General features: G+C 37.9%; 1 protein-coding gene across 2 annotated transcripts; it reads left to right on the plus strand.

Moving 5' to 3' along the window:
* Positions 1-318: 318 nt before the first annotated feature.
* Positions 319-11,058, plus strand: il13ra2 (interleukin 13 receptor, alpha 2). 2 transcript variants are annotated; one of them, XM_008276214.1, is made up of 10 exons: positions 319-435; positions 617-717; positions 1,008-1,159; positions 2,031-2,187; positions 2,318-2,438; positions 3,582-3,766; positions 3,952-4,106; positions 6,043-6,196; positions 9,315-9,432; positions 10,064-11,058. In XM_008276214.1, exons 2-10 carry the CDS (start codon positions 636-638, stop codon positions 10,149-10,151), a joined length of 1,212 nt encoding a protein of 403 aa, XP_008274436.1. In that variant the 5' UTR covers positions 319-435; positions 617-635; the 3' UTR covers positions 10,152-11,058. The 2 variants fall into 2 exon arrangements, with proteins under 2 accessions (XP_008274436.1, XP_008274437.1); XM_008276215.1 differs by lacking the exons at positions 9,315-9,432; positions 10,064-11,058 and adding exons at positions 6,582-6,663; positions 7,095-8,105 and having other exon boundaries at positions 320-435.
* The last annotated feature ends 3,377 nt before the right edge of the window (positions 11,059-14,435 follow it).

The following is a 14,435-nucleotide window of genomic DNA, read 5'->3' on the forward strand; positions in this document are numbered from 1 at the left end:
CACGATTCTGGCTCCAGATATATATATATATTTTTAATATGACAAATCTGTGAGAAACCACAGTCATTGCACTGCGTAACAAAGGGGCAGTGACTAAGTACACGGTTAAAGATTTCCGTGGAATTTTTTTATTCATCCACGAACAACAGGACAAGATGGGAATGTAAACAAAGTGATACAGTGTTTTTTTTTTTTTTTTCTTTTCTCAAATAGCAATAGACTCCTCCCAGTCTCCCGGCACCACATTACCATTACTGTTCACACCAAAGGAGTTCCCCCTGCGGATCCGGGACTATTACTCACCGATTCCCTTCATGACATTTCCTTCTTCCACACGAGCAGCGGAGCTACAAATGGGCCAGTCCACCCACACAGTCTGCCAAACTCCGCCTGAACCTGCTGCAGGAGGACACCTACTCTCTCCAGCGTTAGCTCGTAAGTCTTATCGCTTTATTTGTTTAATCACTACTTTATTTTTGTTCTATTTTTATTATTTTATTATTTAAACACTTAGATTTTCAATTACAAGAATTTAAGAAGACATCGCACCTCAAAATACCGAGCTGTTTATTCAGTCATTGCCGTTATTTTTCACATTTTTTATTTTTATTTCCAGTCTCGAATTTAAAATACCGATGGCGATTAAAACCTGTCTGACTCATCTGATGCTGCTTTTAATAATCTGGAAGGAAAGCCTGACTTGCAACGGACTTACAGGTTGGTGGAGATTAGTTTTTTTTTGGTTTTACTTTCTATGTGAATGAATTAAAACCCAGTCAGCATTGAGCTAGGCATAAATCAAATACAAAGGTTGCACTATATATGCCTGTAGGGAATGGGTGGTTTCCAGTATAAGTGAGACTTGTATCTGGAGTTTTTATTCCCTGCACTAATGTTGTATTTTGCATTTACATTCAGTACTAAAAAGCTTCCTGCAATAGGCACCGCCTGTGTAAATATCCTATATCATATACTAACTGAAATGTATGAACCCTTTTCTTTTGCAGTGGATCCTCCTGAGAACCTTACAGTATTAGACCCGGGTCATCTTGGACATCTGCAGATCTCATGGAGCCCCCCGGGCAGCCTGATCAACATGACAAACTGCTCAATAGTGTATCACCTGGAATACTTCAACACATACAGGAACAGCTGGAGTGTAAGTATTCACCTTCTTAAATGTTTAAATTTAACATGGAGGCACTTAACCTGTCTAACCTCCTGCCAAAATGATCACTGTATTGTTATTGTGTACTGCTTTGTTAATGAGGCAATTATCGGTGCTGCTGTCGTGCCTTAATATCAGACACAAAAATGTAGATTTAGTACAGGTAAAATACTCTGTTTTGTCGCTAAGCCTTAAGCAGAGTATAGATGATGGATGGATGTTTGACAAAGACCATACTGAATATAATTAAGTAAGCAAGATTAAAACTAAATACATACATGATGATGCTTTGAACTGATGCTGGTGTCTTGCGCAATAAGGAGTCATTTGATATGACAATTATTGTGTGGTGACTAAGACAGTGATCATGGCTGTTCCTATGGTGATGACTGACGTGATGACTGTTACCGTGGCAGCTATGAGGAATACAATATAGAGTTGAGACCAGAAGTTTACAAACACTGTATAAAAAGACATAAAACCTTTCTGATAATAAACGTGACTAAACTTTTCCTGTTTAAGGTCACTGAGGATTTCCAAAACTATTTCTATTTGCTAAATATCAGAATAATGAGAGAATTTCTTCTAAGTCAGAAGTTTGCAGTGAGACATTGACCTTAAAAAAGTGAATACCATTTTTGCACAGCACTGAGCAGTTTTATTGTCCAGTTTATTGTGTAATTGCATTTAAAAGAGTGTCTCTGTGGTTAGCAGGTTATGACAGTTCATATCAGTGCTTTGGGAAATGACCATCTTGACGTAATAGCTCAAGCATCAGATTTTGGTCCTGACAACTGTAAATGACAACAAAGGAAACATCCAGTAAATGTGAATTTCAAGATGTGTGTTTCTTTATTGACAGATGACCAGGATGAATGTAAGGAGCTACACTGCCCAGTTTGATCTGATGAAAGACATCAAAGTGAGAGTGTACACCATACTGGATGGACCCTGCACCAACAACACAATGATCCAGAGCAGAAGCTATGCTGAACTGATTCAGAAACCTCCCAGCACAGGTCAGTCCTCAGGGTCTTAGTCATGTGGGAATGACCAGAAAATCTCAATGAGATATGAGTAAGCTCTAAAACGATGTCAAAAGCATATGAACTTATTTTGATTGTTTGTTTTTTTTCCATCTACATTTAGGGGTTATGGATACCGAAGTCCAGAATTTTACCTGTGTGTACCATAACAAGGAGCACGTGGAGTGCATGTGGAGAAGAAACCCGAACACACCGGCCATCTCAAAGCAAAATCTATATTTCTGGTATGTATCAAGTTCAAAACAGGCACTTTTTAGCCACCGTGGTCCTGAACAAAATATCTTCACTACTATTGATTTGACAGAGATATTCATGTTTAGGACATACGAGGTGTGAAAAAAGTTTCAGGACTGGTGTCACAAATCTAAACTACAAACTACAGGTTTTCCCCTTCAAAGTAATCCCCCTGGAGTCTAACACACTTTCCCAGCCTTCTCTGACATGCCGCCATGCACTCCTGGGATCCCCCACAGCTCCGTTGTCACAGCCATCTTGATGTTGTCCACGTCTTCAAAACGGGTCTCCTTGATGACCCCCTTGAGCTTGGGGAAGAGGAAAAAATCCCACAGAGCCAGGTGGGGCAAGTAGGGAGGTTGCATGGCGATGTTCTTCTCAGCCAGGAACTATGGGATGCTCCGGGCATTGTGAGCAGACGTGCTGTCATGGTGAAGCAGCCACGACTTGTCCTGCCACAACTCTCGCTTCTTCTTCTCGTGCACAGAACAAAGCAAACGCAGCAGGATCTCTAAGTAGACGTGCTGGTTGATCGTCTGCAGGGGAAAACTCGTAGTTTGTAGTTTGGGTTTAAAATCTATCTTTTGTGACACTTTTCTAACACACCTCATACTGTAATCAGTTTGTGTTCTTTCATCTTTTTGAAAATGTACAGTTGACTAGCAAATACATGCGCCTGAAGGCGTGGGAAACTTCTTGAGAAAAGGGCTGTGGTGAAATGCCATCAGCAGTTGTTTAGCCGGTGCGTTTCTCTTTTTATAAATCATCAGCTGTCTCGTAAAACTGTGTTGCTTTTATGTAAAACAGATTTCTGCAGAATTTAGAAGGTGCAATTAAAGAAATCAACCGTGATAAATAAGACAAGGATCTTTGATTATATAATATTTGAAATGTATCTCATGTTTCTTTCATGCCTACTGGACTTTGCTTTTATGTCCATTACAGTTGTCAATATTTCCACTCTCTTCTTGCTTTTCTGCAAAAAAAAAAAAAAAATTTGTTTGTAAAATTATATTTTTAATTTTAAAGGTTTGAACGTCACAAACTAATAGAGCACTGACTCTTGCAAAATTGAGATTATGGTTAAACCTGCTACTCTTCGCTGTATCTTATCTGTTCTGTTTCTTCTTCAGGCATAAAAAACTGGATCAGGCAGTGGAATGTCCGAAATACATGGTGTCAGGCGGCGTCAGACGCGGCTGCAACTTCACAGGGACATCTCTCCCTGAATTCGCGAATATCATCTTCTGTGTAAATGGCTCCTCCCCTGAAGGGCCCCTGAAACAAACGTTTGTCTCCCTGCAAATCCAAAACCTCAGTATGTATAAGTTTGCCTTCTGACGCAGTACAGTGTTATCAAGCGAACTGATTGTGCAAAGTAGTTCTTCACATATTTTGACTCTGTATTTGCATCATTGCATGCGTCACTGTGATCTTCCCAAGATCTGAAACATCTTTTGTTTTTTGTTTTTTTCATCTGTAATCTGTTCTTCCTTCATGCAGTGAAGCCTGCAACCACAAAGAAGCTGCATCTGCAAACATGCCCGGACAAGAAGCTGCAACTGCAGTGGGAGCGTCCTAATGGGAAGATTCCTGGACACTGCCTTGAATGGGAAGTGGAGCACAATCAAGAGGGGCCGGATGGAAAAATATCAAAGGTATGGTTTATCAGTTATGTACTGTTTTTGTTGACAGATCTAAGGCGCTCACTCTACCACCTACACCCGTCTCCCAGAGGGCCTGCACCTACCTTTGTTTGATTTGAATGGGCTTAAGAAGATGCAAACGCGATTAGAGCATAGCAGAGCCGCCCACTGGAGAGAACAGTCATTCTGTTTTACCCTCAGTTTGCTGTAAGAATCATGTCAGCATTGTGAGAAGAGTTAAATAACAAGTATACAATTCTTGGAAGCTAAATCTGCAAGAGCATTTTCTTTACAGCGCAGAAATGAATTTCATTATATAACAACCAGCCTGCCTGTCATTCGCTGTACTTGAACAGAGGTTACTTATCCAGACTTGACTTGACTTAGTGCATCTACTCAACACATCGTATGTCGACAACAAACTGCTGGTCGGTGTTCAGACTCAAAACACTGCTGATATTGTGAAAGTTGTGGCACGTCAGAAATCTTGGTTCCCGCTTACCTGAACCAGACAATCGTCTCACATTCCACTTTAACAAACACAATCCAAGAGGAACAGGGTACAGTAAAAATAATGAATCATAGAAAAGCTAAAAACAGCTCAATATACAGTGACTGACTGCTGAGGACCATGCTGAGGCAAGTTCAGCATATCCAGCATAGTTAATTATCTGGCTTCACTAAACCTAACCACAGTCACACTGAGCAGTCACACAAAGCTCATTGTCAATTTCTTAAGCCAATCCAGATCTAAAGCTGCATATTTCTCACAAGACAAACAAACTCTGATCCAATATCAAGAATTTCAAAAATAATACAGGCTAAAGTCAACATAGAATGAACGCTGTAATTTACTTTCAACAATATCACTGTCCCATCATTAAGGCACAAGTAGATTGGACCATAATTGTGTATTCCATTAGACTGATGTATTGCTTATATTCTTAAGGCGTGTGAGGCAGTTTTAGCCTTTAATCTTTGCACTTTAATCTGTCTCTGTTTTATTATATAGAGCAAAAGAACTCTGAAACTGCTTGCAGGCAGTAGTAAAAGAAAAAAGCAAGCAAGACTAGAGTTCCCACCACTGATAATCTACTATATCTTTCATATCCACAGTGTCGATAAAAAGATATTCACTACTGTTAGAAGTTTCCCTTTTATGACTTTTCAAAACTGAATCATGGTCAATATATTTTTACTTTCTGAGCAGTTTTGCAAAGAAGATTGAAGTAGAATTGCAGTGTGCAGATGTTTAAGGCTGATTGAGCCATATTCCGACAGGCTCGCTGCTATAAATGCCAAAGGTGCATCTGCTAAACACTGACTTGACAGAGATGAAGACTTAAACTAATGAGCAACACCTGTCTTACATTTTAGACTTTTAATTAGTTGACATTACTTTGATGAGAAATAGAAGAAAATCAAACTAGATTGACCATGACTCAATGTTAAAAAGCAATAAAAGGGGAAAATTTCCACAAGGGTGAATACTTTGTGTTGGCACTCAGGAAAAGAACTCACATGGTTTTTAATTGGTTGGTCCGTAGATTGCTTTTTATGTGTTGATCTGTTATCTTACATAACCTGTTCCACACCATGGAAATGTGTAAGAAGTCCACCAGCAAAGCATTCCTGAAAACCCAGATTTAAACCTGGAGTCGCCATGCTAACAACATACTAAAACAGCTGCCTAATGCTGTTAGAAAGTCACATGAGGATAGAAGTGGATCAACTTAACAACTAAAGCATAAAGCAAAAAGAGGCTAAAATGCTCTGTGGAGCTATGTGACGATTCAGCGTCGCTTTTTTTGGTCTCTTTTCCATAAAGCGTCATTTGATTCACTTCTTCTATAGAAAACTAACTGGATTAATTTACAACAGTTGGACTGTTAGCCTCTAACTTTTATTGTATTCTAATAACCTCTGTATGTATTTTTATTATCGACAGACACAGAGTGTCACCAGAGAGACCAACTTCAACTTCACTCTGCCTTCCGCCCACAACTCTGAGAGAAACTGCTTCAGGGTTCGATCCAAACTGCACAAGTATTGTGCAGACAAAAGCTTTTGGAGTGACTGGAGTCGTCCAACATGCGACCCAGGTAACCATGGTTCCCTTTTATACTAAATTGTCATATTGATCATTTTTGTACCACTTGGTAATATCAGCCACGTACAAGTTTCCACTATAAAATAGCATTTCTTCTTTTGAGTTCGCTGAACAGGCTTTACAAAATACATAAGATTTTAAAAAAAGCTCAATTAGTGTTTCATATTCTCCTGGTCGCTGTGTTCATCTGGATGTTCCAGTCGGATTTTTGTCCCATTCTGAATTTCTACCTACATGAATTCATGTGTCACAGACAGAAAATTTAAAAAGGCTTTTAGACTTTTTATAAAATAGTGGGTTTAAATTCCTAAAAGAGTGTGTTCCCAGTGAGTAATGGACTTACAAACTAAGCTGCAAAGCATTTCCTTTGTTTAAAGTCTCGACAACAAGTTGTCATGAGCCTCAGCAACTTTATGGATCCCCCACTGGAAGACCCTGATGTCAACATCAACTACTGTAGTAAGTCTAAATTGTATTATTTATTATATACATATTTCTTTATACATACTTTTTTTTTTTTAAAGGCATTGGAGAGTATAAATTGCATATATCATATATTGCCATCGTAGTATTTTAGATCCTTCTGTTCTTATGTAAACTTTGCCATCAGCGTATGTTGCTCCATGTTATTTTCACAGCTAAACAGTACTGTGTTTGATGAAGTAACAATCCAAGTCAACAAATTTTACTGAGATTCACAAACTCATCAATTTTATCAATCACTAATCTCATTTTCATGTGAACTAATTTACCTTTAGCCAGGTGTAACATGTCAAAGATCAGGCTGTCAGACATCATAATCATTTTACAAAACAAAAAATTACCAAACAAAATTTCTAGTGTGGGCACATTTTCTGATCTGTTCTTTTTTCTTGTTAAACTTCGTACAGCCATTAACCCTGCCGTGGTCAGAGCGACTGGAGGAAACGCTGAAGGATCATCTTGTGGCTTCACAGGCTTTGGTGACATGTTAAACAAGGGTTAAAATACTTACTTTAATATTTTTTGTTGAACAACACCTTACATCTTTTGACTTAGAGTACTACGTGTTTGTGTTGGAAAGTACGTTTTCCACAGACATCCCATAATAACCCGACTAGGGAGGAATCTAATTTTTCACCAAACCTTAAGCTACACTAGTTTCTGCTAGTAAATGTACAGACGCAGCGGCCACTACATGTACAGTTCGTGAAGGTATTCAAGGTGGCGCAGTGACTGAAACACAGGTTTAAATCCTGACTGCTGGAGATTTACACTATATTTTAAGTCTCCACACTATCTTTATGTCCACACCTCTGAGTCAAGATTGGCCACAAGAACTGCAATGCACAGTGATCTGAATGTTTACTTACCTGGCATTTTTTATTGTTATTTTTTATCACAGGGACATCTTTTGTCATTTTAGGTACGAATCTAAACTTTGAAGGTACTGACTTCACATGACAGTAGTTTGCTTATTAGGATGTGGGAGTGCTGGTTGATTTCCTTGACTTTAAGCACAGTAAATATAGCTACCGTCCTTCTATGTTGTTGGCTTTGTGCACTGCACTTTATGGATAAGTGAAGGCAACAACATTTTTACACAGTGCGGGTTTACAACAAGGGGCCCAAGAGTTCACTTTTGTCCCCTACAAGGTAATTAGCCATTGGTCAAAGACTGCCTAGCTCCTCTTGTCTTCCGTCCTAGAACCGACCTTCTTAGGTGTCCATTAAAACCTAAGTAACTTATTCTTTGTTTATTCGTTTTGATGTTTAAGGGATGACCACTTACCACGTTGTTTGTTTTTACTGCTACTGATGAAGTATCTGTATCACCAGCTTGATAAATGAAACACACTGCAATTTGTAACTTTGAAATGTCCTATTTTTGTCACAGAATAAATTTTCTATGTCTATTTCTATGTAGTGTGAGACTCCTTTATTGAAATCCAGATGGCTGGTCCAGCGATCATCTGATTTGGACCTTATCAGCACATTAAACGGCCTGTTGTCAGCGCATAAAGTTCCCATATACTGTGCAGTATACTCAGTAGGTTCATTATTTTCCTTTATTTATATATATAAAGATTATACTGTACCATATGCATAATATTGATTTTCCAACTGAACATTGCAAAGCCCAATTTACTCAAACTTCTTCTCCAAATTACACAGTATCTCTTCCAGACCCTCTGTCAATTTTTCTATGACTATAAAAAAAAGACAAATTAACAACACATTTCACAAGAGAACAAAGGTCCATAAATCTAATAAATAGAGCATGAAGTACTTAGCAGTTGGATTTGAGTCCTACATAGCGGGTATTCAGAGTTCAAACCCTTGTTCAGAACTAAAACATCTAATTGGATTGTAAAACATCCTGCTGTTCCTGCTCCCACTGACATTAAAGCACATGGGTAAGTCCCAAATTTCAACAACACGCCACTGCATCGCTGGATGTTAGAACTTTAGCCTAAGTTAAAGTTTATCACGGCAGCTCTAACACGGACCAGACTGATTCCCGGGACGTACACGCTCAGAGACCTGAAGACACGCTGTCCTCTGAGATAGCTGTCACTGTTCTGATTCATGCAAACTGACAGCTTGCTTTGATGTGTGGTTTGCCTGCTCTTTTACAAATGGGATCTTGGTTTTTAACAAGACGTATTAAATGAAGAACCATCAAACTAAAGCTTTGGTAAATTAATGTCAAGCTTAGCTGTAATCTATTTTGTGTTTGAAGTGTGTCTCCACATATGAGATATGATGTTTTGTCTCTTTTAATTGTGCAGAGCAGCCAGCAAATATTTGAACGCTGATGCAGTTACGTACTCCAGTGCACAACATGTTGATGATCTGACTTTTTGGTTTAGAACTACGTGGGTGTTTACATGTGCTTTGGGCGAACATATAACAATTAACCCTGTACATCTTTAGTCAGCTTAGTTTTTTGACAGTGCCAAAGAAACTATTTGATCTTCTGCCATGTTTGGGTGCAGCATTTACGGTGATTTATTATCAATGATGTTGATGTTATTCGACTTCTCTTTGTGTAATATATTATCAGGTGCTTTTGGGTGATGTGATGCATGAAAGCAGCTATAAATTATTCTGACTTTGTTTTTTGTTAGAAAAGGAAGAGATGGCACCTGAACCCCAATGGAGCGTGGTACCTGTCTACATTTACATTGCTGCCGCCATCATTGCCGTGCTGGTTCTGTCCCTGTGTGTCGGGGCAGCGCTCCAAGTGTGAGTAAATACACATGTACAATGCAGTGTACACACACACACACACTGATACACAATGATGTGATGCACAAATGCTCTTCCAATGCTTTTCAGCACTGAATCATGGTCAATATACTTTTAATTTCTGAGCAGTTTTGCAAAGAAGAACGAAGTAGAATTGCAGTGTGCAGATGTTTAAGGCTGATTGAGCCATATTCCAACAGGCTCGCTGCTATAAATGCCAAAGGTGCATCTGCTAAACACTGACTTGACAGAGATGAAGACTTAAACATGATTAAATGAGCAGCACCTGTTTTACATTTTAGACTTTTAAATAGTTGACATTACTTTGATGAGAAATAGAAGAAAATCAAACTAGATTGACCATGACTCAATGTTAACAAGCAATAAAAGAGGAAAACTTCCACAAGGGTGAATACTTTGTGTTGGCACTCAGGAAAAGAACTCACATGGTTTTTAATTGGTTGGTCCGTAGATTGCTTTTTATGTGTTGATCTGTTATCTTACATAACCTGTTCCACACCATGGTAATGTGTAAGAAGTCCACCAGCATCACATTCCTAAAAAAAAGCCCAGATTTAAACCTGGAGTCGCCATGCTAACAACATGCTAAAATGCTTTTCCAATGCAGGAAGAAATCAAGACAAGAGAAGAAGCCGGACTCGCTGCTCACCACCCTGTTTACCAGAAATCTCACTCTTACGGCCGCCGAGGCCTGAAAAGGCAAGAAAGCCTCCCTCGACCTCAAAGAGTACTCCTTTTTGTTTTTACTGCTGCACTCCTCCTGCCTCAGTTTTCAGGGTCCGCGGTTACAGTGATGCAGAATATAACCACTGATAACACATTACTGAATATACTCCACGTTCGACTGAAGGTCACAGCGTGTTGTTGTAACATATAAGTACTGCAGTTGCCTTTTGTATTTAGTGTTTAATGCGAATGCTTGAATTTTACACGGACTGTCGTAACAATGTCACGTTAACCTGGAAACCTTGTGGACTAAAGTCAGTGCTTTCAGGGCCTTTTTAACTGGCTGTTTACTGTTGCAGGCCGATTTAATCAGCAGGGATTCCTTTGCAGATGTTGCAATTACTTATTCTTTGGGAATTTGTTTTTGAAGTTTTACAGTTTGCCAAGTTTCTTGCCAGTTGATTCATCAACACGGGTCTGTTTCATTATTTTCATATTTAAATTTGTTTTATTGTGTCTTTTTGTTTTATCGTTTACTTTGTGCCTAAAGCCTTGCCAGTTGTCTTAGACAATAAAACGGTCTTGCCTTTTAGTGCACAATGCAGGGTTACCACATGTGTAAGAGTTTTGTATCTTTATTCAACATTTAAAGCCAGTGAAGTTTTCAATCATCTAAAGAATTTCAAATGTAACTGAATGATTAATTAAATGTGTGTGTAAGGTGCTTTTAAATGCCACAAGCACTTGTCAGTTTTTGCATTTTTATTTTATTTTTTGTTCTGGGGTTGGCTGCTAAATTACCTATTGAGTTACTATGACTATTTTTGTGCAACAGATACAAAATTACTGAATTACATTCAACAATGAACTGAATGTTCCTCACCCTCCCTTTAACTTTTGTACGTGTTATTGTAATAAACTGTAGAGTCAATCCAATACTGGCTGTTGTGTTTTTAATGAGCTTTGGGCAACATAAAGAGTTTTTGTTTTTTGGCCGTTTATAATTACTATCCGTCTGTTCCGAATAAACAGATATTAAGTGTACCACAACGTGAGCTTTTACTAAAGACATTTAAGTCCTCATATCTTTTAGGACTACTTGTGTTTTCTGTTCCTGTTTGTGGTTTTTAATATCTGAAAAGCACGTTTTGTAAAAATCAGCCTTTTTTTTACTCTTTATTATTTCTCAGCAAGAGTTAAGGGATTTTGTAGCTGTTACCTGCTGTTATGAGAAGATAACGCAAGACGAAATGTCCACAGACCATAATTAACAGTGTCATTTTAAGTTACTGTAAGCGTTTTTCTACAACACATACCAACCTGAATTACATTCAACATTACACTGAATGTTCTTCACCCTCCCTTTAACTTTTGTATATTTTATTGTGATAAATGGTAGAGTTGGTCCAATATCGCCTGTTGTGTTTCTAATGAGCTCTCTGCAACAGAAAAAGTGTCCTTTTTTTATTGCTATCCGTCTGTTTCTAATAACTATGAAATAACACAGAAATTATCAATAACTTTTAAAATAAATAAAAGAACAGATCATATCTTTAAGGAATACTTGTGTTTTCTGTTCCTGTTTGTGGATTTTAGGATATAGGAAGCAACACAACATTTATAATAATTAGCCTTTTTTCTTTTTGTAACTTTATTCGTCAGTCAGCGTTAGGGGATTTTAGAAGTGACTCCTGCTGTTTTGGAAAAACAATGCAAGAAGAAATGTCCTCAGGCTATGATAAAAACTGTTTAATTTCAAATGCTGCCGTTTACAGGCTGATGCGCAGGAATATTTGGAAGAAGGGATGCGTTGGATGTGCTATTAAGGGCATACTGTGGTATTTTTTTTTGTCTGTGAATATTCTCAGTCATCCAGGCCATTGGTTATTCTCGTAGTTTTATCGTAGCAACTGGACTTGCTTGAGTTCCTTGATGACATTTCACCGCTCATCCAAGAGGCTTCATCAGTTTTGACTGACTATTTGGGAATTCCAGATACTTATATCCTAAAGGATCCATTAGAAAAGAGTTTTGTATCAGTTAGTTACTAGAATTCTACTTAAATATCGGTACAGTGGAAGAAAACATGACAAAAGGGAAGAGAAGAGCAACATTGCAGAGGATAGAAGAGTATTTTTTGGTTGAAATAGTGCTAAGATTGTTCTTATTCTGTAATTAAAAACTAATAAGCCACATCTTACAGCTTAAACACTTTTAGATTCTTGATAGAAACACACTTATTTTTGCTGTGTAACCAAAAATACCGAGTGCAGTTCAAACATTAGAGAACATCGTGATGTATATGAAAAAAGTTTTACTGTTTCCTTCTGCCCAATGTCAAATAAAGTGCTTAAAGCTCAAGAAACTTTAGTGTTGAAAAGAATTACAAGACAGCTTGTTAACAAATGTTAAGTTCATAGAATAAAAGTGTGAACCTCCGCCAACAGAGTGTAATTCGGGGCAAAGGGAGAGACGGCCAAGACTGATAATATCGGCTGAACTTGTTGAATTTCTCGCTTAGTTGAAATCTGTCTCTTCCAGGAACCTCGAAAGACAAAACAATGTGGTGAAATATTAAAAGATTGTTGGATTTGGGGCGTCGTCATAGCTCACCTGGTTGAGCTGGCGTCCTGGCAGGCTAAAGTCCCCGATGCTGTGGTAGTGAGTTCAAGTCCGGCTCATGACCCTTTGCTGGAGGTCCTTCCCCCACTTCCCTGTTTCTCTCTTCACTGCACTATCAAATAAAGGCAACAAAAAAAAAAAAGAACGTTTGATTTTAGCGGATTGGTTCTGTCTTATGGAGCTGGTTCATTATTTTTTGGAGTGTTAGAAGTAAACATTTAGAGGTAATTAACCTCTGAATGTTTAAGGTTGAGCGAGAATAAAAGCTGGCCCCTCATAACTGAAATCTATCCGTTTCATCCGTCATAACATATTTGTGTAGCCAAGCAAAGAATAATAATAACTGCTGTCGGCTGTGCATACTGTTTGTGTAGCTTAATGTACTAGAAATGAACGTCAGCAAACTCAGTACCGTGTCACTTTTGGACTATCAGTCTAAATGTAGTCGACTTATTTTCATATGTTTCCATTAAAGTTGTTTAACAGTAAAAAAAAAGAAAAAAAAAAAGAAAGAATGTGTACAGCAGGATGCTAAGTTGGTAAAATGTCTTGGCTATCAGCTGCTCTTATACAGAGTTTTGTCAAATTAGACAGTCAAAAGACAACTTTTGGGTTTCACAGTATGTTGGAAAACCAGAAAACTGACGAATTTAGAATATTGTTCATGTGCAAATAATAGTACTCTGAGCTGTGAGGCCTACTTGCAAAAAAAGGGAACAAGTTGCATAAGTGAAGAAAAAACTATATTTAAAAAAAAGGAATATTCTGAAGCTCTTCTTCTAATCCGTTTTTTTTTTTTTTTTTAAATACTGAATATTTGAAGTTTGGCCCTCAGAGTGAAATGTCATCATTCCTCATTCATTTCAAGTCTTGCCACTCATTTGTTTTTCACTGGATTGTGTTAAAATTTGTCTATGAAACTCAAAGGATCATTTCCAGCTTGTTGCTGTTTTATCGTGATCAAATTCACAACAATAAGTAACTTTAACAATGAATCTTAACAGTTAATGTTTCCGCTAGTTTTACACTTTCCTGCAACCAATTTTGCATTCAGTGTCTCATACATTTATATGCATAGTTACGTTTTGTTTTTTAAACTGTGGCTAGCACAGGTCTTACTAAATACAGCTCAGTAGGAGCTAAACTGAAAATCAGTTTTTAAGGTATTTCGACTGCATATATTACAAAGAACAATAATTTGATATTAAATCAAACTTTTTTAAAGGGAAAGTGTTAATATTCTCATAAAAAATGGCATAAAAATGGAAAGATGTAATATTACTTTGTCATTTAACAATTTTCTGTAAAAAATACTGTTCTTATACTTGTAACATTTTGGACAAACTAAATCAATGGAAACGCCACTGAAGCTGAGGAACTCCTATTTGTGTTTGTACAGTTTCATGTTGGAACTCAAACAGAAGCTTAAACTTGGTTTCAGATGATGCATTTCAAGCACATATCTGTCAGTGGAGAGATGAGCTGTTAAATCGAGACCACCCTCGACTCTCTCTCATATCTAATCGCTTGTTATCGCAAAGGGAGCATGACGGCTCAAGGCGTTCTTGTCTCTCATTTACTTGATTGAGTGGCTGTAGAACGGCACGTAATTCCCGCAACTGTTCCAAAAATATATCCTCAAATACTTCTGATTTTTCCTAAACACCTGAAGAGTAGAAGGCCACTGCTGG

Source organism: Stegastes partitus, unplaced genomic scaffold (assembly GCF_000690725.1).
Source record: "Stegastes partitus isolate 25-593 unplaced genomic scaffold, Stegastes_partitus-1.0.2 Scaffold67, whole genome shotgun sequence".
In the NCBI taxonomy this organism is placed as follows: domain Eukaryota; kingdom Metazoa; phylum Chordata; class Actinopteri; family Pomacentridae; genus Stegastes; species Stegastes partitus.